Source organism: Arabidopsis lyrata, assembly GCF_000004255.2.
Source record: "Arabidopsis lyrata subsp. lyrata unplaced genomic scaffold ARALYscaffold_1, whole genome shotgun sequence".
In the NCBI taxonomy this organism is placed as follows: domain Eukaryota; kingdom Viridiplantae; phylum Streptophyta; class Magnoliopsida; order Brassicales; family Brassicaceae; genus Arabidopsis; species Arabidopsis lyrata.
In genome coordinates, this window is record NW_003302555.1 from 25,470,964 (window position 1) to 25,493,295 (window position 22,332).

The 22,332-nt window shown below is 37.4% G+C and overlaps 7 protein-coding genes across 9 annotated transcripts in view; 3 read left to right on the forward strand and 4 right to left on the reverse strand.

Moving 5' to 3' along the window:
- LOC9327565 (30S ribosomal protein S17) overlaps window positions 1-5,199 on the forward strand; it is a 10,289-nt gene extending 5,090 nt beyond the window's left edge. Inside the window, exon 3 of the mRNA XM_021012168.1 lies at window positions 4,463-5,199. The gene's annotated coding sequence lies outside the window, so the exon portion shown is untranslated. The remainder of the gene's footprint in view (window positions 1-4,462) is intronic.
- On the reverse strand, window positions 8-3,337 carry LOC110224816 (uncharacterized protein At3g43530-like). 2 transcript variants are annotated; one of them, XM_021012165.1, is made up of 3 exons: window positions 1,680-3,337; window positions 1,446-1,607; window positions 8-1,292 (listed from the first exon to the last, which is right to left on the reverse strand). In XM_021012165.1, the coding sequence occupies exons 1-3, from the start codon at window positions 2,331-2,333 to the stop codon at window positions 156-158; spliced, it is 1,953 nt and encodes a 650-aa protein (XP_020867824.1). In that variant the 5' UTR covers window positions 2,334-3,337; the 3' UTR covers window positions 8-155. The 2 variants fall into 2 exon arrangements, with proteins under 2 accessions (XP_020867824.1, XP_020867822.1); XM_021012163.1 differs by having other exon boundaries at window positions 1,446-3,337.
- Window positions 5,200-5,326: 127 nt separating the features above from the next.
- On the forward strand, window positions 5,327-6,501 carry LOC110224817 (30S ribosomal protein S17). The gene is made up of 3 exons (XM_021012167.1): window positions 5,327-5,669; window positions 5,834-6,020; window positions 6,188-6,501. The coding sequence occupies exons 1-2, from the start codon at window positions 5,508-5,510 to the stop codon at window positions 6,017-6,019; spliced, it is 348 nt and encodes a 115-aa protein (XP_020867826.1). The 5' UTR covers window positions 5,327-5,507; the 3' UTR covers window position 6,020; window positions 6,188-6,501.
- Window positions 6,502-6,583: 82 nt separating this feature from the next.
- LOC9327566 (CASP-like protein 5C3) lies at window positions 6,584-7,812 on the reverse strand. 2 transcript variants are annotated; one of them, XM_002894133.2, is made up of 3 exons: window positions 7,198-7,812; window positions 6,995-7,127; window positions 6,584-6,904 (listed from the first exon to the last, which is right to left on the reverse strand). In XM_002894133.2, the coding sequence occupies exons 1-3, from the start codon at window positions 7,326-7,328 to the stop codon at window positions 6,710-6,712; spliced, it is 459 nt and encodes a 152-aa protein (XP_002894179.1). In that variant the 5' UTR covers window positions 7,329-7,812; the 3' UTR covers window positions 6,584-6,709. The 2 variants fall into 2 exon arrangements, with proteins under 2 accessions (XP_002894179.1, XP_020867825.1); XM_021012166.1 differs by having other exon boundaries at window positions 7,279-7,728.
- A 102-nt stretch (window positions 7,813-7,914) lies between these two features.
- LOC9330241 (mitochondrial import receptor subunit TOM6 homolog) lies at window positions 7,915-9,345 on the reverse strand. Its single transcript, XM_002894134.2, has 2 exons — window positions 9,092-9,345; window positions 7,915-8,136 (listed from the first exon to the last, which is right to left on the reverse strand). The coding sequence occupies exon 1, from the start codon at window positions 9,272-9,274 to the stop codon at window positions 9,110-9,112; it is 165 nt and encodes a 54-aa protein (XP_002894180.1). The 5' UTR covers window positions 9,275-9,345; the 3' UTR covers window positions 7,915-8,136; window positions 9,092-9,109.
- Window positions 9,346-9,647: 302 nt separating this feature from the next.
- LOC9330242 lies at window positions 9,648-10,756 on the reverse strand. Its single transcript, XM_002894135.2, has 2 exons — window positions 10,408-10,756; window positions 9,648-10,273 (listed from the first exon to the last, which is right to left on the reverse strand). Exons 1-2 carry the CDS (start codon window positions 10,508-10,510, stop codon window positions 9,816-9,818), a joined length of 561 nt encoding a protein of 186 aa, XP_002894181.2. The 5' UTR covers window positions 10,511-10,756; the 3' UTR covers window positions 9,648-9,815.
- Window positions 10,757-16,919: 6,163 nt separating this feature from the next.
- Window positions 16,920-22,302, forward strand: LOC9330243 (long chain acyl-CoA synthetase 2). Its single transcript, XM_021013549.1, has 19 exons — window positions 16,920-17,310; window positions 17,479-17,542; window positions 17,675-17,764; window positions 17,922-17,978; window positions 18,070-18,118; window positions 18,243-18,319; window positions 18,450-18,489; window positions 18,582-18,676; window positions 18,808-18,975; window positions 19,516-19,626; window positions 19,741-19,828; window positions 19,918-19,984; window positions 20,063-20,138; window positions 20,338-20,455; window positions 20,549-20,797; window positions 21,169-21,308; window positions 21,407-21,592; window positions 21,680-21,799; window positions 22,085-22,302. Exons 1-19 carry the CDS (start codon window positions 17,156-17,158, stop codon window positions 22,130-22,132), a joined length of 1,998 nt encoding a protein of 665 aa, XP_020869208.1. The 5' UTR covers window positions 16,920-17,155; the 3' UTR covers window positions 22,133-22,302.
- Window positions 22,303-22,332: the final 30 nt, after the last annotated feature.

A 22,332-nucleotide genomic window follows, 5' to 3' on the forward strand; every position in this document is an offset into this window, starting at 1 on the left:
TTTACTAGAGACAGAGTTCTGAGTTCTGCCACCAACATTCTTTCACCTGGCTTCTTCGTGGTCCATTTACTTCATACCAAGTGTTTACTTTACTAGAGACAAGAGTTCTGAGTTCTGCCACCAACATTCTTTCACCTGGCTTCTTCGTGGTCCATTTACTTATATGCGGACGGCGTTAATCTATTGGTTTTCACATATTGGCGTCCATATATGGATTTCTCTGGATTTCCTGTCCTGGGTGGATTTCGTTTCCTGGGTGCGGTCGGCTTGAAAACAACTCGTTTTCTAACATAGACACGTAGCTTTTTCTCAACCGGCACATCTTCTGATCCATTTCCACCAGAACCCGTCTGTACCCGCTCTTCTTCCTCGTCCGTTCCCGTTAGTTTCCGTCCGTTCTCGTCCATTTGCTGTTCTGTGTTAGAATTCCTCTCAATTTGATCCTCTGATTTCTCCTCCTCATAATGTACTACCATTTTTTTTTGCCAGACAATGAATTGGCTAATTGCATTTCTTAGCATCGCAATGTCATCTACTGGTGCCCAAAGACGTATGTCTATCTTGACCTCAGACACTGTCACAACAACTTCATCAGGCTTCACGGGTACATTGTGGAGAAATCCACGGCTTGGATAGCAACATCCTATTGCAACAACATCATTATTTCCATTATGGTTGATCAAGTTGCACTTGAAAGGCTCATTTACCACTTGAGATGGAGGTAGTGGCTTCTCTGCCTTCTTCTTGGACTCCTTAAGCTTTGCGATCTCTTCAGTCTGAAAAGGAGAAGATTGAGGCTGTGACTCCTCGAACTCGACATAATTACCATTATCAACATCTTCTTCTTCGTGCTCACTGGGATCATTCAGGGTCGCTACTTGAGTCATGTGCAGGGCATCTTCTTCTTCGTGCTCCCTGTGCTCTTCTTGATTCATGTCATCATTATTTTTCGCACCAGTAGCCCTTGCTCCATTAGGACACAATGCTTCTACAGCCACCATCCGTTTTTTTAAGCCACCAACTTGTAACCGCAAATCTCTTAGCTCTTTATCACTTCCTTTTCTTTTCTTGCCTCTGGGGTTGTTTGTTCTCTTGGTTGTCTTGGTTGATTCTACAATTTCTCTGTTCGACTGATCTTCCTCATAAAGATCATTCCAAAATAGCACCTTGTTTTGCTGCGTTAGAAGGTCGTTCCAAGAGTCAGCCACCGAGTCAGTATCTTCCTCGTCAATAAAGATGTTAGCTAAAAGATGTTGCTCCTCCGGATTAGGGACCAAAAAACTCAGAATCTCCTGTATAAAAATACAAACAAAATAGGATAATAACCGATCAGCTAAAGTCATTTGAATGAAACACCTATCTAGCAGGTATCAAGAATAAACTAAAGAAACACAAACAAAGTAGCATACCAAAATCGTGATTCATAAAACACTGAGTTTTCATACCTTCGTAGTTCCAATTGCTTCGTATATCGCGTCCAGTGAATATCCCGTGTCACCTGTGTGTTTGAATTTCGACCGACACATACGTGGACATCCATTGTCTCTGTGGTCTACGTTTTCTCGAAATTTGCTTTTGAGTGGTTGAATACACTCAAAAGCTAAAATCTGCACAAAGTTGGAAATAAGAACAAGAATGAAATAATAACAACAGAGAAGAAAAAAGAGAAAAAATGGTACCTCAATTGCAATAGTGAAGCCGGGAATAGTCCATGAAGATTTCGGTTTACTCTTGAACATTTTTATCCATCGACGAATATTGTCTATACAATGAATGAACGTGAAGGTTCCCCACGGAAAACTCTTACATAATTCCAAATCACTGACAATATTTACCAAGAAAGAGTCTATCTTTGCACTCTTTTTCTTCTTTGGATTGATCACGGATCCCAGGAAGTATAATACTGCCATTTTCAATCTATCATCATCACCTTCTACTTCCTCCATCGACTGTAGTTTTTCAAACACAGCTTCGAGAGATATCTTATCTCCCTCTTTAAAGTACTTGTTAATAAATCCATCACCACCAAATTTTTTCTCTAATTCTTCCTCATAATTATCTGGAAGCTTTCTGCAATCTAGTCCGGTAATTAACGCGTGTTCCCTAATCGAGTATCGAATAGGGACACCATTAACAACAAACCATAACTCGTTCTGCTTCTTCTTCATATTAACAGTACGGAGAACTAAACTCCACATTCCCTTGCATTTATGAAACCTCTCCCTAGGCCTATCGAAAATGTGTTTAAACTGAGGGTGTTTCAAAAACCAGCTAATTTCCCAATCAGAAAGTTTACTCCATAAGTATGGAACAGTCTTGTCGGGAGAAGACATTGAACTGATTTTACATGTCTTATTGAAAGAGGTTGGAGGGAAGAAGAGTTTCGGTTTAGCAACTGGAACCGATCTAAAATATCAAAATTCAAAAACAAAATTCAAACCAACACGAATTTATTGGGGAAAGAAAAATCAAAAATCAAAATCAAAATCAAAATTCAAATCAAAATTCAAACCAAAAATCAAAATCCTAGAATATCACTTTCAATCACAGAACCAAAACCAAAACTCTCTATCAGAACCAAAACAAAATCAGAACCTAGTAGCCATCAAAACATACACATCAAACAGAGATAAACATCAAAACATAGTTACCAAACATCAAATCCGTTGAGCCAAACTTCATGATTAAGATATAAAGAGGACATGATAAAGAATGATTCTTCGTAGACACCAAATTTAACAAAAAAAAAAGTTAAAAATCAAAACATACACATCAAACAGAGATAAACATCAAAACATAGTCACCAAACATCAAATCCGTTGAGTCAAACTTCATGATTAAGATATAAAGAGGACATGATAAAGAATGATTCTTCACAGACACCAAATTTAACAAAAAAAGCTAAAAATCAAAGTCGAACCAGAGACCAAAATAAACCCATGGGACTGAGAAGGAAGAACGATAATCAGTGTCAAATAGCTTGTCCATGAATCCTAACCTAACAGTCTCGTTACTCATGATCTCGCGAATCAAACATTTGAACAAATGAATCGAAAATTCGGGAAACCGGAGTTCAAGTGTACCTGTCCGCCTCCATCTCAAACCGGAGTCGCGCTGGTAATTCTCTATCGCCGACTTTGAATAACCGGAGTCGCGCTGGTAATTCTCTATCGCCGACTTTGAATTCTCTATCTCCAGCCGAAGAATACAAAGAACTTAAAAGGTGCGGGTTGAATCCTCAAAACGGAAGGAGATTCTAGGTGTTACGAGAATTACCGAGGTTACGCAGCAAAAAGAGGTTTCAATTAGGGTTTCAAAAAGAGGTTTAAAATTTTAAATCATGCCATTATAAATCTAAAAAAATTTAAATTATTTTAAGATCAAAATAAAAAAAATTCCTAAAAAAATCAAAATATATATTAAAACATAGTTATAATTTTAAAAATCTAACCAAAAAATTACAAATTTTTAGAGTTTTTGGCAGTGTTTTTAAACCCGACCCAGATAGTGAACCGGACTACCTTCTGGGTCACTGGGTCAACCGGGTTCGATCACGGGTTAATTGATCAAAATTTTATTTAATATATTTAATATTTATAGAGATGATTTAGTTTTTATAAATATAAAAATAAAAATATTCTTAATATATTACAAAATATGAAGTCTAACAATAATAATAAAGTGATTCAAACAAAATTTTTAAACTAATAAAACATCGCAAATTCAAAAAAGTTAATCTCGGTTATTTCTCTCACCATTCCATTCATTCTTCTTAGACGGCACTGTGAAGTTTCATTAAAAATTTTAAAACAACAAATGAGTCTAAATTCTAAAAATGACTGAATAGAGTCTGAATAGAGTCTAAAACTCTATATTTTATTCCAAAATCAAATGATATTTTTAAAACCCATACCCAGTCGGTTCAACCGGTTTACTGGGTCGCGGGTTAATGGCGAGTTTTTGTGGGTTTTTTCGGTTCTTAAAATGGCGGATATTAGCATTAAACCCAAACCGGAAAAGTGTCCGGGTCGTGGGTTAACCGGACGGTTCGGGTTGGGCGTGAAAACACTGGTTTTTGGATATTTTGATATCTGAACCCGAACCGAAATAATTCAAAGCAAACCCGAACCCAACCCAAATTCAATTTTTGATACAAAGAATCGATATCAAAAGCAAAATTCAATCTAAACCCTAATTATTTGCACACGGCCTGTCCAATAACCACTTAAGGGTATCTCCCTCGTTCCGTTGATCTGTTTATGAAAATCCAGTTTCGATAAACGAGTACCAGGTGAGGAATTCGATGATGGATACACAGTTTCTCGAGTCACTGAAATCGATACTGCCGAATAGTTTCTATCCACTCCGTTTTTTCCACTAGAAGAAGTCTGGTTTGATTTCATCACCTTAATCATATCTAACATATCGGCAATGTTACGATCGATTTTCTTATTTTGATCAGCTAATGATGCCTCGAGAGCTTGAGTTCGATTGATAATCTGGTCCAACCGCGAGCCGATCGTCTCCTCCGTAACACGATCTAACTCCGAAGCATTCACTACCTCTGGATCGTTCTGCAACACACGAGATCTCAACTCCACCACCATTTTTTCCGAGCACCGAATGGCTCTAATACTAGTGATAACGGGAAACCGATGAGGAAGATTAAAATGAACTTCTGAATTTATGAAGGGTAAATGGATACAACGTTCGCAAGTAACGCAACACCACTTCTCATCTGCAAGAGTCTCAAAGAGAGATCCAGCAAAACGATGAGGAAGAGTCCAAAGACTTCTAGAAGAAGCTACAACAAAGAATCAGATTTTCATATATAAAAGTGTGAGCCTAACAATTGCTCTTTATACTAAAGAAGATAAACAGTGTCAACAACAGCTTCCGTCACCGTTAGTCCTTCTCCACCTCATCACCACACACGTATCTTCCAACTTGCACAATCCACACGTGCGAGGCTTGATCTTCTAGAAAGCTATATTATATTGTTGGTAATGGACTATCTACTCTCAAAGCTTTGTGCGTTTCTAAGCTCGAAGAAGGCCTACATATCTAGCTTGGTTTAAGAGTTAAGACCATAATATTATAGCTTAACTTCTCGATATTTCTCTAAACTACTTTCACTTAAGGGATGCACTTGATGTAACACGGATTTTTGGGTTGAATATAATTTTACATATATTAAAAAAAAAGCTAAAAACTTGGAGTTTGGGAAAAAAAAAAAAAAAAACCAAGTTTGAAGGTTTTATAACCGAGGGCATTTACGTCAATTAGTTAGTTAAGTTGGGCTTTGTGTGAGATTCTTAAAAAGCCCATCTTTACAAAATCGAAAGAGCCAGCGAAAAACCCTAGACAACGAAACATTTCACTCTTCTTCTCTTCCACCCTCTCCGATTCTCAGGCGAAGATTTTATTCACATTTTCCGGTGATCTTCTCGTGTCCGTCCAAATTTCAGTAGTTCCTTTGTGAAGACTTACTTGATCGGAAAAAAAAAATGAAGCCAGTAATAGGCACAGTGGTATCGAACAAGATGCAGAAATCGGTAGTCGTCGCCGTCGATAGACTCTTCCACAACAAACTCTACAATCGCTACGTCAAGCGCACTTCCAAATTCATGGCTCACGACGACAAAGACGCCTGCAACATCGGCGATCGAGTAAATTCTCTCGCATTTCCTTCTTCCTTATCACTCTAATTTCGTTTCATTGCGTCTTTTAAATCTATTTCAGCTATTGAAATGTTTGATCTCATCCACTTGAAAATTGGCTTTGTGATTGAACTTGAGGCTTAAGAAATTTGAAAATTTGGTTAATTTGTTAGGTGAAGTTAGATCCATCAAGGCCATTGAGCAAGAATAAGCATTGGGTTGTTGCTGAAATCATCAAAAAAGCTCGAATCTATTCTCCGGAGGCGGCTGCTGCTGCTGTTGCTTCTTCTTCTGCTTCCTCTGCCTCCATTGCTGACTCTTCTGCTCAGTCTCAGATTCCTCCATCATCTACTTCTTAAGGTGATTGACATTGATATAAAGTGACATTTTACGGGTTTTAATGAGGCGCAAGATTATAAGTTTTGCTGTGTGACAATATGCATCTTGTTATTTAGATACTTGAATGTTATAACACTTTATGATTATGGAATCGATATACTTATCATCCCTTTTTCTTCTTACTGCAGTTTTGTTAAGAGAAACGTTGCATAGAGAAGCGAAAACATGTCTGTGAGACAAGCTAGGAGTTGTTACGATGATCATATTGCATCGAAGTTTATGCTTTTGGATCATGTCTGTGATATTTTGATTTCCTGAGATGATTATGAGTTATATGATGGGGATAGATTCTCTGGTGAAAGTTGATGAATAAACACCTCCTGTTAAGAAACTCTGTCTTCTTATGTTATTTTGGCAAATCATCAGTGTATTGCACTTTAAGCAGAAGTGTGAGATAGTGATGAGTTGTTATTTTGGGTATGGAACAATGAGTGAAAATGCATCTTTGGCTCTAAAAATGGTGGCAAACTAAAGATCAGTACCAACATAGAACTCCTCAAATGTGATTTGGCCAAGTCAACAAATTGTAACATCAATTTTTCGCTTTCAATTATATGAATCTTTCTTTTTGTTAGATATCTATTAAGTTACAAGGATTTGAGTTTTCAGAGATAATTTTGTGTTTGCTACGTATCTATCTATGTTTTGTTTTAGATCAGAGAAGGAAGTAACCAGAGATTGAAGAGGGAAGAAGAGAGAGACAAGAACCAAGTCAAGAAAGCTAATGTTGCTGCAAACTGATATCTGTTGCAGATTGTTGGAGGACAAGAGGATTCGTTTGATCGCAGAATATCAACAACACTAGCTGCGGATGAAGCTGAAGCCAACACTAGAACAGACACCACCTGCGAAACCAAAAAATGGTGAATTCGGATTGAAAACTCGGTTTTTTTTTTTTCCTTTCTAAGTAAGCGTTAGATATAGAATTGCGTTACCCAATCACCAATAGAGACAGCGAGAAGGATCCGTGGCTTTTGAAACGGTTGCTGGAGAATAACACAGTAGATATCTACCATTGCTAACGTCAGATTCCATGGTATAGCTAAAGACATGATCGTCACCAAGTAGCTGCAGATTTGTAGATAAGATTATTAGGGTTGATTAGAGAATATAGAATCCGGAATTAGGAGTTATGTACCAGAAAGCAGTGAATTGGTAGAAGCGAACACCGATGGTCATGAAGAGAAGAGAGCCAAATGCTAATACCGTTTGCCCTAACCTTAAGGAAAGGCTTGCAGTTGTGCCTACAGAGCCAGGAACCTCCACCATCACTAGCTTTTCTTGTGTGGCACGTCAGTTAGTTGTTGGATCTAAAACTCGATAAAGATGGAAACTTTTGACATGGGTCTGGAAAATGTTGTGTAATTTTCGATTAAATCATAGGGGTTTTCGTTTTCTAGTGTGGACAAAAAGATCACGATCATGATCATGACGAAGAAGAAGAAGAGGAAGAAGGGAGGAATAAAAGAAAGACAAGTTGAGAGTGTTTCTGGTTCGCACGTTGTTTGTGAGTGTTACGAATGGTGGAAAAGAGAAGACTGTTCATGTTGAAAGAGTTGTGGTCTGTATTCATCAGACAAAGCAGAGCAATTGTCGGAGAAAACTGTTTTGCAAAACACTTGTATTCCTTCCTTCTCCACTTCCTATTCTCTCCCCTTTTTCTTATTTTATTGCATTTTTTACATCTAGTTTTCTCTTATACAAATAAAGTCGATTGCTTTTTTTTTAGAAAATTTCAAGACAACACCTTAGAAAGCACCGAATTTACTAAATTCATTAAAAATTGTGACGATTAAAACGCTCCAAAAAGACCAAAACGGATCTGAGAAGTAAGCTTTGCAAATTCAAAAGAATATTGAGCAGAATTTGATCTGCATTAGCCGAATGTAATTTGCTGGAAATTGGAGGAGAACGTTGGTGAGAAGAACAAAAACCAAAAACAAATGCCAAAAGTACACCATTATATAAACTATATGTCTCATGATTTCGTTATCTCAGGTCATAGAGTAAGAAGATTGCAAAAACAAACACAATATCTTCCATTGCTTCATGTTGCATCTATCTCACCGCTTCAACCCTGCAGGAGATGAAAGAAGATAGCGGCTTAGCAAACAATCTCGATATGGCTGAGAACTGGGGAATCAAAAACGTAGAGATCACACATTATTTATATGACTTTGAGTATTTGACAAACATTTCAAAACACATTCAAAACTACACACATTCTTGTTCCAACATGTTCATAATATTGAAGATTAACATCAAGGTTCCTTTAAGAAGAGTCTCTCTCACGCCAACACAAAAGGAGCAAACAAGCTTTGCCTAAGCATAGTGAATACTCAACAATCCCTAAATCTCCATGGGATACATCGCTATCTAAGATAACTTCATACACCGATATAGATTATCATATCAATAAGTAAGCCTAAAGCATAAGCTGAAAATTATAATGCTTTTATGATTGTGAACTCATTCTCATGAACAAGCCTTGAAACTTAGTTAAGAACAGACCAGAGAGATCTTAGTATGGCAGAGAAACGAGGGATCTAAGTGTAAAATACACACATTATTAAATTGGCTTAAAGTTTTTTTAACAAAGCTTTCACAATCTTGTTCTAACATGTTCATAATACTGAAGATTAACACAAAATCAGCTTTTCCTAAGCATAGTCAAATCAATAGTCAACAATCCTTAAATCTCCATGGGACACATGGGTATATCATGCTTCCGCATACACATATCAATAAGTGAGCCATAAGGGCATAAGCTGAAGCATATCATGAACAAGCATACTCTAATGAACAAGCCTTAAAAATTTAATAAAGCACAGAGAAAGAGAATGATGACCCAAAAGAAGCAAACATCAAAAAGACCAAAAAATTCCAGTTTCTATACTTGTGATCAAACTCAAGCAAGTACCATAACTCGATCCTAAGAGTATTAAGTCTCAAACAGAACTAATTCCATCAGAATCAGCAAAGCTAAATCATAACCCAAGGAAGACAAAATTGACAGAATCGAATTAACAGACCTGAAAATTCGAAGAGCCTTAGAAGTCGATCTTGAGCTCATCTTTGGAATCGGAGAAATAGGAGAGGACGTAGGGAACAGCACGGACAATGACAACCCAGCCGCCAAAAAGAGCCACATGGGTCCGTAGCTGCTTCAGAGCCACGGCTTTGTCTGGCTTTCGCATGAACATTCCTGGAAACATGGCTGCGATCTTCTTCTTCTTCCTCTCTGCTGTGAGATTGATTCTTTAAAGATTCTAAAACCCTAACCCTCGATTGATTTGCCGTCTCCTTTTTCCACAATATAAGATTTTTAGATGTAGGCCGAGTTTTGATATGGGCCGTTAACAAAGCCTTTTATATTAATTGATGATACACGAAGCCTTTTGTCGGCGAGTAAACGGTTTAAACCGATAAATTTTGATTTACAGATATATTGAAAGTTCAATTTTTGCTTAAACCGATTTTTTGAACTTCGATATATAATTTAAGTGCTAATTAAATAAAAATGTTAGATGAGATATAATTAGACAAGCATCGTTTATAAATGTATATATATAGCATGTTGGACCCGGATATATATAAGTCTTAATCATGAGAAAAAGATTATAGTTATAGTCACTACCAAAGTGTGTTTTTAATTAGAAATTGTTCAAAGCTAAGAAAAGTAAACTAATTTTGTAGAATAGAAAAACTGAATAAATTTTCTAAAAGAGAGATAATGTAATGGTAACGTTCACAACTTCACATGATGGAGCACGGCGATTCTTCTTGGTAATGTGATCTGCTACCATATCCATATTGCAATGGTGGTGGTCGCCAACTTCCATAGCTATCAAAAATTGGCCTTTCATCATATCCATTGGGTCGGGACCATCCGTAGTTAGGCCCATCAGACCAAGGCACCGGCTGGCCCATCATCGACGCTGGATTATACCCATGTATCACGCGTTGAGAACTTGGATCGGCTTGAGCTGGTGCTGGTTTGGGCTTCTCTGCTTCTTTAGGTTTTTCAGCTTCTTTGGGCTTCTCAGGTTCTTTGGGCTTTTGGGCCGCAGGTTTGGGCGGATCGATGGTTTCGATGAGCTTAATAGCTCCACGTCCTTTGGAACAGAGTTTGTCCATGACTTTCTCAGGACTGCAACAAACCACTTTGATTGTCACTGTGTTGTTTTCTTCATCGAACTTTTGGTCTCTTACTTCTATTATTTTCCCAAAGCAATCAAAGAAACAAAAACATACAAATTAATGAATTTTTAAAAACAAAGTATTCAATGAAAAACCAAAAAAATACTAAATAAAAGAGAGAGTGAGTTTAACAAAAAAAAAAACATACGAGGTAAGCTGCAAAGAGCATTCTTGACTTTTGAGAGATTCTTTTCGGAATTAAGAGGCGCCGTCTTCAATTTCATCCATGTTACCTGTTTTATTCTCATCATATAATCTTTTCATTATTTTTTATACAACTTTTGTGACTATTAGTAGTAACAATTTTTGTTATTAAGTGCTAAAGGTTTCAAAGAGGAGCACATAAAAAAGAGAAGAGAGAGCGTTTACCTTCTCCTTACCCTTCTCGGGCATGGCTTTGAAAAGAGAAAAAGATTTCATTGTAATTCCTTATCCTTACCCTATATATTACTATGCTATATATTTGGAGTTTCACGAGAGGGCTTCCAAGGAATAAGAAGTTGAATATTGTACAATTTACTTTTCTCTTAAAATGTATAATTTCCATAGCTATTATTACATAATGTCCTCAACAATGTAAATTTTCTTTTTTTTTTGTTTAACGTTTTTCCTTTCTTTTCAAACAAAAGAAAATGGACTACAAATTTGATAGAAGATAAATGTGAATCGAATAACTCTAGTCGTTTATTCCATTACTAGATTCATATAGCTAGTAGATTGTATGCATGTTGCTATATGCTAAACACTAAACAGAATAAGAAATTTCAGAATATAATAGGTCTTAGACAAATAGTTTATTTTTATTTTCATTTGGTGAAATTTATAGAGCATATTAGTAAAGGATATAAGTGTAATTAGTAAATCCCTAATCATAGAGTCATGTCTCAGTATATATATGTACATTACTTCTCTAATAAAATCAACACATTCACATTCTATATGGTATCAGAGACCGATCCACACATGTTCAACCCGATCCGACTCAAAGATGGTCCAATCATCGACAAGGCCCAAAATTGATGCCGTCGATCCAACTCGCCATCCTAGGGAAACCTATGGATCATGAAGAACAAGTGGAGAACATTCTCAACGGCCTTCCTGACGACTACAAGACCGTCATTGATCAGATCGAAGGCAAAGACAATCCGCCTACCATCACAAAGATCCATGAAAGGCTCCTCAATCAAGAGTCGAAGCTTCTCTCCGCCGTTGTACCTGCGTCTCCATTTCCGGTCACGGCCAATGCAGCACAGCAACGCAACTTCAATCCAAATCGCAACTCCAATCAAAACAAAACTCGCTACCAAGGCAGCAGTAGCAACAACACTAATTGGCCGCCATCAACGTACAACAAATCTGGTCAGCGTACGTTCAAGCCTTACTTGGGAAAATGTCAAATCTGCAATGTTCAGGGACATAGCGCGCGTCGTTGTCCTCAGCTTCAAGCAATGCAGCCCACCATGATCTCCTCCGCTCCTTCGCCATTCACACCATGGCAGCCTCGCGCCAATCTATCCGTTGGTGGACCGTACCCAGCGAATCCGTGGCTCCTAGACAGTGGAGCTACGCATCATATCACATCAGACTTGAACGCTCTCTCTTTACACCAGCCCTACAATGGAGGTGAACATGTGATGATTGCCGATGGTACAAGTCTTAAGATTACAAAAACTGGTTCCACTTCCTTACCCTCTCAATCTCGTGACTTGGATTTGCATAAAGTGTTATATGTTCCCAATATACGGAAAAATTTAATTTCGGTATATCGGTTATGTAATACTAATCAAGTATCGGTGGAATTCTTTTCCGCGTCTTTTCAGATGAAGGACTTGAGCACGGGGACCCTATTGCTCCAAGGGAGAACTAAAGATGAACTCTACGAGTGGCCGGTGACTAATCCGAAGGCTACGGCTCTGTTCACAAGTCCTAGTCCCAAGACCACTCTCTCATTTTGGCATTCGCGCTTAGGCCATCCTTCATCTTCTATTTTAAACACTTTAATTTCCAAGTTTTCTCTTCCAGTTTCGGTTGCTTCCACCAATAAACTTTCATGTTCTGATTGCTGCATTAATAAAAGTCATAAACTTCCTTTTGCAAACTCCTCCATTACCTCTTTCTCACCTCTTGAATATATTTTCACAGATGTTTGGACTTCCCCAATAATATCTCATGATAACTACAAATACTATCTAGTGCATGTAGACCATTACACTCGCTACACTTGGCTCTATCCCTTACAACAAAAATCACAAGTCAAATCCACATTTGCTGCGTTTAAAACCCTTGTCAAAAACCGCTTTCAAGCCAAGATACGAACTCTCTACTCTGACAACGGAGGAGAATTCATCGCATTAAAGGAATTTTTGGTCACTCATGGGATATCTCACTTGAAGTCACCACCACATACGCCTGAACACAACGGTCTATCCGAACGCAAGCATCGTCACATTGTCGAGACGGGTCTCACGTTACTCACTCAAGCTTCCATTCCCCGAGAGTTCTGGCCCTATGCTTTCTCGACGGCCGTTTACCTTATAAACAGAATGCCAACACCGATCTTGTCTCTCAAATCTCCGTTTCAAAAGCTTTTTGGTTCGAAACCAAATTATGAACGTCTTCGCGTGTTTGGCTGCCTCTGTTTCCCTTGGCTCCGACCCTATACTCGTAACAAACTAGAAGAAAGGTCCAAAAGATGTGTTTTCCTTGGCTACTCACTCACCCAAACAGCCTACCTTTGTCTTGATGTGGAGAACAACAAAATTTATACTTCCCGTCATGTTGTTTTTGACGAAACCATCTTCCCCTTCTCAAATCCAAATCAGCTCTATCAACAGAGCTTGACGTCCTCATCTTCACTCCCAGCAAATTCTGGTCCTCCGTGCTCAGTCCTTCATCCGCCACCTTCGCTGCCCACATTACCGGCGACGCTGCCTGCAAATTCCATTCCACCGTTGTCACCTCCACAGAACAACAGTCCCACGAGCTCTCCACCTCAGGTACGTGTTTCTCAAACCTTATCATCATCTTCTTCCTCTCTTAATTCTGAGCCCACTGCTCCACAAGAAAATGGGCCTGAACCTGAGGCCCAGTCAAAGTCACCATTAAAAGGCCCACTGCCAAACCCAAATCCAGAACCACATCCCTCTTCTTCTACGGAACCAAGACCGGTTGACACTTCGACCACCACTTCCAAGTCACAAAAACAAACCCGAGTCACTGCCGATGCTCAATCACCACCTCATCCGCCACAAAACCAACACCAAATGAGAACCAGGTCCAAAAATAACATTACCAAACCAAAGCTCAAAACCAGCCTCACCGTTGCCTTATCCAAAAATAAATCCATGGAACCCACCACCGTCACGCAAGCTCTCAAAGATGAAAAATGGCGCTTTGCAATGTCCGATGAATTTGATGCTCAGCAGAGAAACCACACTTGGGATTTAGTTCCAAACACAAATCAACATCTCGTCGCCTGTAAGTGGGTGTTTAAGCTCAAATATCTCCCAAATGGTGCCATTGACAAACACAAAGCGCGGTTAGTAGCCAAAGGATTCAATCAACAATATGGCGTAGACTATGCGGAAACTTTCAGCCCGGTGAGGTAGCGATGGCCAGCGTTTGAAGTTTCAGCTCTTGGTTGATGAGTTTCTCGTGAATCACCGTCAATGATGGTGGAGTCTCACGTCCTTCAATTTGATCGATAACTGGTTTGTAATCTTCAGGAAGTCCAGCAATGATGTAATCGATCTGATCTTCATGAGGAATATCACTCTCAAGCTCGGCTAATTGATCAAACCGAGTTGTGCAGCCTTGAAAGTACTCTTCAATCGATCGTGTGCCCTTTTTCCAGTGTTTTAGTTGTTCACGTAACACTTTGATATGTCCTCTGCTTGGATTGGCGTAGGTATCATTGAGAATGGTCCAAATATCAGCGGTGGTCGTTGCCTTTGACAAGAGAGACTGAACGGAGATGGAGATGGCACCAAGGAGACCGGAGTAGATCAGTTTATCTTGTCTTTTCCAGAGTTTGTATGCCGGATTTGCAGAGACAATGCCGGCGGTAGTGATGGTGGCTATGGGTGCGGCAATAGAGCCGTCAAGATAGCCGGCTAAGTCGTAGCCGTCGAGCAAGGCGTGAACCTGACGTTTCCACATCAAGAAGTTCGTCGCAGTGAGCTGTTTCACGTTTGTCATGTTGATGTTATGGAGTGAGGTTCCATCGGTGGTATCAACGATGACAGATGAGTTAGGCAAGGCCATGTAGAAGAGAGATCGAAAGAAAAGGAAGAAGAAGAAGAAGAAGAAGACAGAGGAGGAAGATGACGGCTCGTGAAAAAAAATTTAGGTCTTTAGGATATTACTGCTCTGATACCATATTACTTAAGAGAGCTTATCATTGATTAGAGAATGATTACAACATATATATAGTCTGTACAATAGGTTTTAACTCTTAAATAATTACACTTAGATCCCTCATCTATATTACTCCTTACAATTAAATCGACCACTATTAGAGTTGTTCTTGATGTTGCGGTGAAGAAAAATTGGCCACTAAAGCAACTCGACGTTAATAACGCATTCTTACAAGGAACACTTACCGAAGAAGTTTACATGGCGCAGCCCCCGGGTTTTATAGACCGAGATCGTCCCTCTCACGTTTGCAGACTTCGAAAAGCTATTTACGGCTTGAAACAAGCTCCGAGAGCCTGGTACATAGAATTAAAGCAACACCTAATTAACATTGGCTTTGCCAACTCTCTTGCCGATGCGTCACTGTTTATTTACAGTCATGGCACTACTTTGGTCTATCTTCTTATCTATGTTGATGACATTATTGTCACAGGGAGCAACCCAAAATCGGTAGAAGCGGTACTCACTTCTCTTGCGGACCGGTTTTCCATCAAAGACCCAACCGACCTTCATTATTTTCTAGGCATTGAAGCTACAAGAACGAAACAGGGACTGCATCTCATGCAACGGAAGTACATTATAGATCTTCTAGCAAAACACAATATGCTCGATGCTAAGCCGGTTGCAACACCATTACCAACATCGCCGAAACTAATAATTCATTGCGGCACCAAGCTTGATGATCCATCCACATATCGGTCTATTGTGGGAAGCTTGCAATATTTGTCCTTCACTCGGCCCGACATAGCGTACGCGGTTAACCGATTGTCACAGTTCATGCATCAGCCGACGTCGGAACATTGGCAAGCTGCCAAAAGAGTACTTCGCTATCTTGCCGGCACCACTACTCATGGTACTTTCTTCCACACTTCATCTCCTCTAAGTTTACATGCCTTCTCAGATGCAGATTGGGCTGGAGACTCCGATGACTACGTCTCCACGAATGCATATGTTCTTTACCTTGGCAGTAATCCGATTTCGTGGTCCTCTAAAAAGCAACGTGGTGTATCCCGCTCCTCAACAGAATCAGAGTATCGTGCCGTAGCAAACGCTGCATCAGAGGTCCGCTGGCTTTGTTCACTATTAACAGAGTTACACATTCGCTTGCCAACGAGACCGGTTATATTCTGCGATAACATTGGCGCCACCTACCTCTGCGCCAATCCCGTCTTTCATTCGCGTATGAAGCACATAGCTCTCGATTACCACTTTGTTCGCAACATGATTCAATCCGAAGCTTTGCGTGTCACTCATGTATCCACCAAAGACCAGCTCGCAGATGCTCTCACGAAGCCGCTTCCAAGAGCACATTTTCAATCAGCACGTTCCAAGATTGGAGTTCGTCAACTCCCTCCATCTTGAGGTAGCGTATAGAGCATATTAGTAAAGGATATAAGTGTAATTAGTAAATCCCTAATCATAGAGTCATGTCTCAGTATATATATGTACATTACTTCTCTAATAAAATCAACACATTCACATTCTATAAAATTACATATATGACTATGGTTCTAATTGAAAAAAATTTATGAAAAATTTGATAAAAATTAAATGATAAAATTTATTAAAATTAAATGGACTGGCCTTATAATAATATAGTGAGCAGGTCGGAGACTCAGAGAGAGACCTATTCTCGCTCGTCCATTTAAATTCATTAAAGAAAAATCTGTAGAGTTGACACTTTAAAAGGCTATTTATTAGGGCTATATACGTAAAAGACATTATAGTCGTAGATACGTAATTTGGTTTGAAAATAAATACCAAAATCTAGCTAAGTTGATATCAATATGGATAAATGATAGGAGTACCTTTTTGTTTGATTTAATTGCCGATCTGATGTAAGTGACACAGTAGATTCTAATTAAATGGTTAGCCTCTTTCTCTCATCCGAAAGTTGAATTTTAGTAAGTGATAAAGATCCTGATTATGAGAGTGATTGTGAGCTAGTGAGGTCTAAGAGTACAAAAAAAAAAATGACACGAAGCTTATCAAACTATAAACTATATAATTCAAAATCTATATTTTGTTAAATCAAATAACCATTAACCAAATTGCATGCAAATTATCAGTTTTTAAATAGTCTACGTTTGGTGTAATTACTCTTTACTCTTTAAGGTTCTTTACAATATTCAAACCCACTAAATCTACTTGCTTGCATATAACACATAGAGACACAAAAAATTATATTTAAAACATTTAGATAACAAACAAAAGAAAGAGAGGCTCCTAATAAAGGCGCAATTAAAAACCGGTCAGATATACACCAATTGTGAGACTCAAGAAGTTATTGCTCAACTACTTCCTCTAACTCATAACCACAATCTCCAAACTTTCACCACCGATTCATACAGACTTTTATTAACCTTCAAAATATTATTTATTTTTCCAATCTTCAAATAGAGACACTCTCACTCCTTATCTTTCTCATCCTCCATCCGAATTTCTTCTTCATTAAAGTGTTAATCCTCATTTTATCACACAAAATGGTTTCAGCGGTGGATCATGTGTTGTTGGTGGAAGAAGGAAGGCCAGCCACGGCGGAACATCCATCGGCCGGACCGGTTTATCGATGTAAATACGCTAAAGATGGCCTCCTCGATCTTCCTACCGATATTGATTCTCCTTGGCAGTTCTTTAGGTATATATGGATCTTGAGACCCTTTACATTTATTATTCTTTAAAATTAGTTGTTTGTTCAATGCTGATTAATTTAAGCTAATTATAACAATTCTTGTAGTATAAGATAGTATGTATTAATTTGATATAACAGACTTGTCTCACTCTTCTCGGTGAATACTTTTTTCAGTGAGGCTGTGAAGAAATATCCGAATGAGCAAATGTTGGGCCGACGCTTAACGACTGATTCTAAGGTACATCTACTACATAACTAATTTCATTTCATTTTTTTTAATCAACAATTTCAAAGCATATCTCTTTTTTTTTACATCTTTCTTGTCATTTTCAATTTATATGATACTTATAATTAATGTGTCTATGTATAGGTCGGTCCATACACGTGGATCACATATAAGGAAGCCCACGATGCTGCAATTCGGATTGGATCAGCAATCAGAAGCCGTGGCGTTGATCCGGTACAATACAATGTTTTCATCCAATCAATCAACATTATGCTTGAAAATCATAGGGAAATATATGTTCTTATTATTAATTTTTTTTTTTTTGGTGGAGTAAATCATAGAGAAATATATGTTCTTATTATTTAATATTTTTTTTTTTTTGGTGGAGTAGGGACATTGTTGTGGTATTTACGGATCTAATTGTCCAGAATGGATTATTGCAATGGAGGTAAAACGAAATATTTTTGCTATGACTATCTAAAATTTTGGGTTCAACTTTCTTTTTATTATAGAGTTTCTCTAAGCGGTTAATATGGCAGGCCTGCATGAGCCAAGGGATAACATACGTGCCTCTATACGATACTTTAGGTACTCTTCGTGGATATATACGGTCAATTTTTCTACAACATTTCATCTTGAAATCGGGCTTGTCGTCATATATATATTCATGACATATGAAAACCTAATCCAAGGTTAAATGTTGATGAAACAGGCGTAAACGCAGTTGAATTCATCATCAATCATGCCGGGGTTTCGCTAGTATTTGTTCAAGAGAAGACAGTTTCATCCGTAAGTCCATCTTTTAATTGATATTAGTCATACTCATACCATAAATTGCATTTTACGTTTCTTTTCCAACAAGAAAGTTTTTCTTTTGTTTAATTGTTTTTTTTATTAACTCTTGAAAGCTTTTGTGCAGATCTTATCGTGCCAAAAGGGATGTTCTTCAAATTTGAAGAGTAAGTTACAGGTCTTTAAAAATCGATTATATGTCGAACAAATATAATCTTTGAATCTAAGATATTTCTTTTGCCTCCATTTTTGGTTTTAGCTATTGTGAGCTTCGGGGAAGTCTCGAGTACACAAAAGGAAGAAGCTAAGAACCAATGTGTTTCTTTATTTTCATGGAATGAGTTCTCACTAATGGTCAGTGTTTATAACTAAACGATAAAGATAATTTCCTATAATTTGCAAACATTTGGACTTATCAGGATTTTATCAAGATTCGAATTTCTTTTTCTCGTAGGTCTTAATTAATTATCTGAAATTTTTATCAGGGAAACTCAGATGAGACAAACCTACCCCGTAAGCGAAAGACAGACATCTGCACAATAATGTACACAAGTGGGACGACTGGAGAACCCAAAGGTGTAATCTTAAACAACGCAGCAATTTCGGTCCAAGTTTTATCCATTGACAAAATGCTTGAAGTCACTGATCGATCGGTAATTTTCTTTTTACAATTTATATCTATTGATTACATTTTTCTGTCGCTGTTAGCAGTGATTAATGGCAAACGAAGAATACATTATGTTTTTCGTTGTATAATCATTAGGGATTAACGATTAACACCAGCGACCAAATCATGTTTATTTTAGAATCGATGGTTAAACAACACATTTTGACGACAAATTTTGGCGACTATCAGTTATATTTTCGAGTTATGATTTTTGTCACTCAAATGTGTTCTTTAATTCATCGATTCCTAAATAAACAAGATTTGACCACCCGAAACTTGCTACTAAGCTAATTACTATAAAACATATATGGTTTAGTTGTTGTCGCTGTCATTGCTCGTTAGTCATTTTATAAAACATATATGGTTTAGTTGTTGTCGCTGTCATTGGTCGTTAGTCATTTCAAAACGAACAGGACCATCATGCCATCATGGGACCAAAGCTTTGTACTACTCAAATTTAACAGATACTACATAATTACATAATTGACTATTATATATTGAATTATTTATTTGGAAATTTTTGTAGTGTGACACGAGCGATGTGTTCTTCTCGTACTTGCCATTAGCACATTGCTATGATCAAGTCATGGAGATTTACTTTTTATCTAGAGGCTCCTCTGTTGGATACTGGCGTGGCGTAAGCAAAATTTTCTTCTTTTAATCTTGAATCCTTTTATTTTATTAATTTTTCACAAAATGCCCATTATCTTTTTTTTTTTTTATGGTTTTTTTTTGTTTAAATCTTTGAAAGGACATTCGGTACCTGATGGATGACGTTCAAGCTCTGAAACCTACTGTGTTTTGCGGTGTTCCACGAGTTTACGACAAACTATATGCCGGTAATACTTTTGATCAAGTCGAAAATTCGAGTTTACTCTCATTTTATTGGCTATTTATTGATTGTTTTTTCTATTTTATATGGGTGTAGGTATAATGCAAAAAATCTCAGCTAGTGGCTTGTTACGCAAGAAACTGTTCGATTTTGCTTATAACTAGTGAGTTTTCTTTGTTTCTCCAAATAAAATAAAAAACGGATCTTGGAATTATCATTAAAAATCATCTTGTGAATACAGCAAATTGGGAAATATGAGAAAAGGATTCTCCCAGGAAGAAGCTTCTCCTCGTCTAGACAGACTAATGTTCGATAAGGTTAGTGTATTATCTATGATGTAGAAATAGAATTTTTTTAAATTTTGTAATGAATTATTACAACAAATGTTTGTTTTTATATTCTCTTAAACTTCTCAAATAGAAGATAAGATGGATATAACATATAACATAGACTTATATATTTAAGCCAAAAAAATATTATATAGACTTATATATTCAGAAATTGAAATTGTGACAGCTTAAAGAGGCACTAGGAGGAAGAGCTCATATGTTGTTATCAGGTGCAGCGCCTCTACCTCGTCATGTAGAGGAGTTCTTGAGAATCATTCCTGCCTCTAATCTCTCTCAAGGTTATGGTAAGTCTACCTAAACCGATTTTCGATTAAAAAGACCGATCTCTTGGTTCGGGCCGGGCTAGCTTAACCGACTCTAATGAAATAATGTGACAGGATTGACTGAGAGTTGTGGGGGAAGCTTCACGACATTAGCCGGAGTATTTTCTATGGTGGGGACAGTGGGTGTGCCAATGCCGACAGTGGAGGCAAGGTTAGTGTCCGTACCGGAGATGGGTTATGATGCCTTTTCTGCCGACGTGCCGAGAGGAGAGATTTGTCTTAGAGGAAATTCAATGTTTTCTGGTTACCATAAAAGACAAGATCTAACTGATCAAGTCCTAATCGATGGATGGTTCCACACAGGTATTGTTGATCTTAATTGGTCTTGTAAGTTCTTAATTATGATCAGTTTTATAAATTTTTATGGAGCCATTCGGATATATGTTTGAATATGTTTAAATGGATAGATAAAAATTGGGAAAATGTTGATCTAGAATGAAGCAGAACGGATCACGAATATCACATAAATGGAAGATATCCGCTTTGCATTAACTTTTTTTTTAAGTTGTAACAAATAATTTGATTAAAAATCAAGTGATAGTAATTGGTAGAATTGGGGCGTAACGGATATATAGATTCTAAAACTTAGTCTATATTTTTAACTTGAGATTGCCAGTTATAAAAGAAACTTCTATTGAATAACTTTGAAATTTGATTTTTATTAATATGTGTAGGAGATATTGGAGAATGGCAAGAAGATGGATCAATGAAGATCATAGATAGGAAGAAGAACATCTTCAAGCTGTCTCAAGGTGAGTATGTTGCTGTTGAAAACCTCGAAAACACTTACTCAAGATGTCCCCTCATTGCTCAGGTATGTAATTATTAAAAATATGTTTCAATACTATAATCATAGTAATTGAATAATTGTTTTCTAATAATTGTACTATTATCTACCAATAATTGTGACAGATATGGGTCTATGGAAACAGCTTCGAGTCGTTTTTGGTAGGTGTGGTTGTACCTGATAGAAAGGCTATTGAAGATTGGGCTAAACTCAATAACCAATCTCCCAATGATTTTGAATCTCTATGTCAAAATCTCAAAGCTCAAAAATACTTCTTGGATGAGCTTAACTCTACTGCAAAACAATATCAAGTACGTATACTTTTGATTCTCACATTTTCAAATTGAATGATTTATATTTAACGTTGAGAATAATAATTATTTTGTTTGTATTTGTAGCTTAAAGGATTTGAAATGTTAAAGGCTATTCATTTAGAACCAAACCCTTTTGACATTGAAAGAGATCTTATTACTCCAACATTCAAGCTGAAAAGGCCACAGCTTCTCCAACATTACAAGGTGATCCTTTCTCTACTCACTTTCTTCTTTTCTTTTCGATCCGCCTTTTACTTCTCTGCGTTTACGTCTACATTTCTATGTTATAACATAGAAATATGTAAATAAACGCAAACGAATACGAAAAAATTGAATCTTAATTACATATTACGAGGGATCACCAGAATAATATACGTGATTTGTCGCAAATGTACAATGGTCCTGAACTTGTCCTCACTAATGCATATTACTTGTTATACTAATCCAATTTTAAGATTGTAAACGAATTTTTTAATTTGTTTATTTCAGGGCATAGTTGACCAACTTTATTCAGAAGCAAAGAGGTCCATGGCATAGATACCGATCGGCTATTCATTTTCTGATGCTATGTGGGTTTGTATGATATGTTACAAAATTGTGTTCGGATCCTCTCATCATGTGATTCTTGTGACACTTAATACATAGTTTGGAAACTATATATTATTAAGCAAAGTTTACTAAAGATTTTCTTGATACATTTTGATTTATCTTTTAGTTGTCCATACTTTTTATCTTTA

Excerpts from the sequence above, each read along its gene's own strand:
- LOC110224816 (XM_021012163.1), bottom strand. The coding sequence starts at position 2,333 with ATGTCTTCTCCCGACAAGACTGTTCCATACTTATGGAGTAAACTTTCT. Across the intron at positions 1,293-1,445 it reads AAGCAATTGGAACTACGAAG|GAGATTCTGAGTTTTTTGGT; the intron begins GTATGAAAACTC and ends ATTTTTATACAG.
- LOC9330242 (XM_002894135.2), bottom strand. The coding sequence starts at position 10,510 with ATGATGAGAATAAAACAGGTAACATGGATGAAATTGAAGACGGCGCCT. Across the intron at positions 10,274-10,407 it reads TGCTCTTTGCAGCTTACCTC|AAGTAAGAGACCAAAAGTTC; the intron begins GTATGTTTTTTT and ends GGAAAATAATAG.
- LOC110224817 (XM_021012167.1), top strand. The coding sequence starts at position 5,508 with ATGAAGCCAGTAATAGGCACAGTGGTATCGAACAAGATGCAGAAATCG. Across the intron at positions 5,670-5,833 it reads CCTGCAACATCGGCGATCGA|GTGAAGTTAGATCCATCAAG; the intron begins GTAAATTCTCTC and ends TTAATTTGTTAG.
- LOC9330241 (XM_002894134.2), bottom strand. The coding sequence starts at position 9,274 with ATGTTTCCAGGAATGTTCATGCGAAAGCCAGACAAAGCCGTGGCTCTG.
- LOC9327566 (XM_002894133.2), bottom strand. The coding sequence starts at position 7,328 with ATGGTGGAGGTTCCTGGCTCTGTAGGCACAACTGCAAGCCTTTCCTTA. Across the intron at positions 7,128-7,197 it reads TACCAATTCACTGCTTTCTG|CTACTTGGTGACGATCATGT; the intron begins GTACATAACTCC and ends ACAAATCTGCAG. Across the intron at positions 6,905-6,994 it reads CTGTCTCTATTGGTGATTGG|GTGGTGTCTGTTCTAGTGTT; the intron begins GTAACGCAATTC and ends TTGGTTTCGCAG.
- LOC9330243 (XM_021013549.1), top strand. The coding sequence starts at position 17,156 with ATGGTTTCAGCGGTGGATCATGTGTTGTTGGTGGAAGAAGGAAGGCCA. Across the intron at positions 18,320-18,449 it reads AAGAGAAGACAGTTTCATCC|ATCTTATCGTGCCAAAAGGG; the intron begins GTAAGTCCATCT and ends GCTTTTGTGCAG. Across the intron at positions 18,976-19,515 it reads TTGAAGTCACTGATCGATCG|TGTGACACGAGCGATGTGTT; the intron begins GTAATTTTCTTT and ends AAATTTTTGTAG.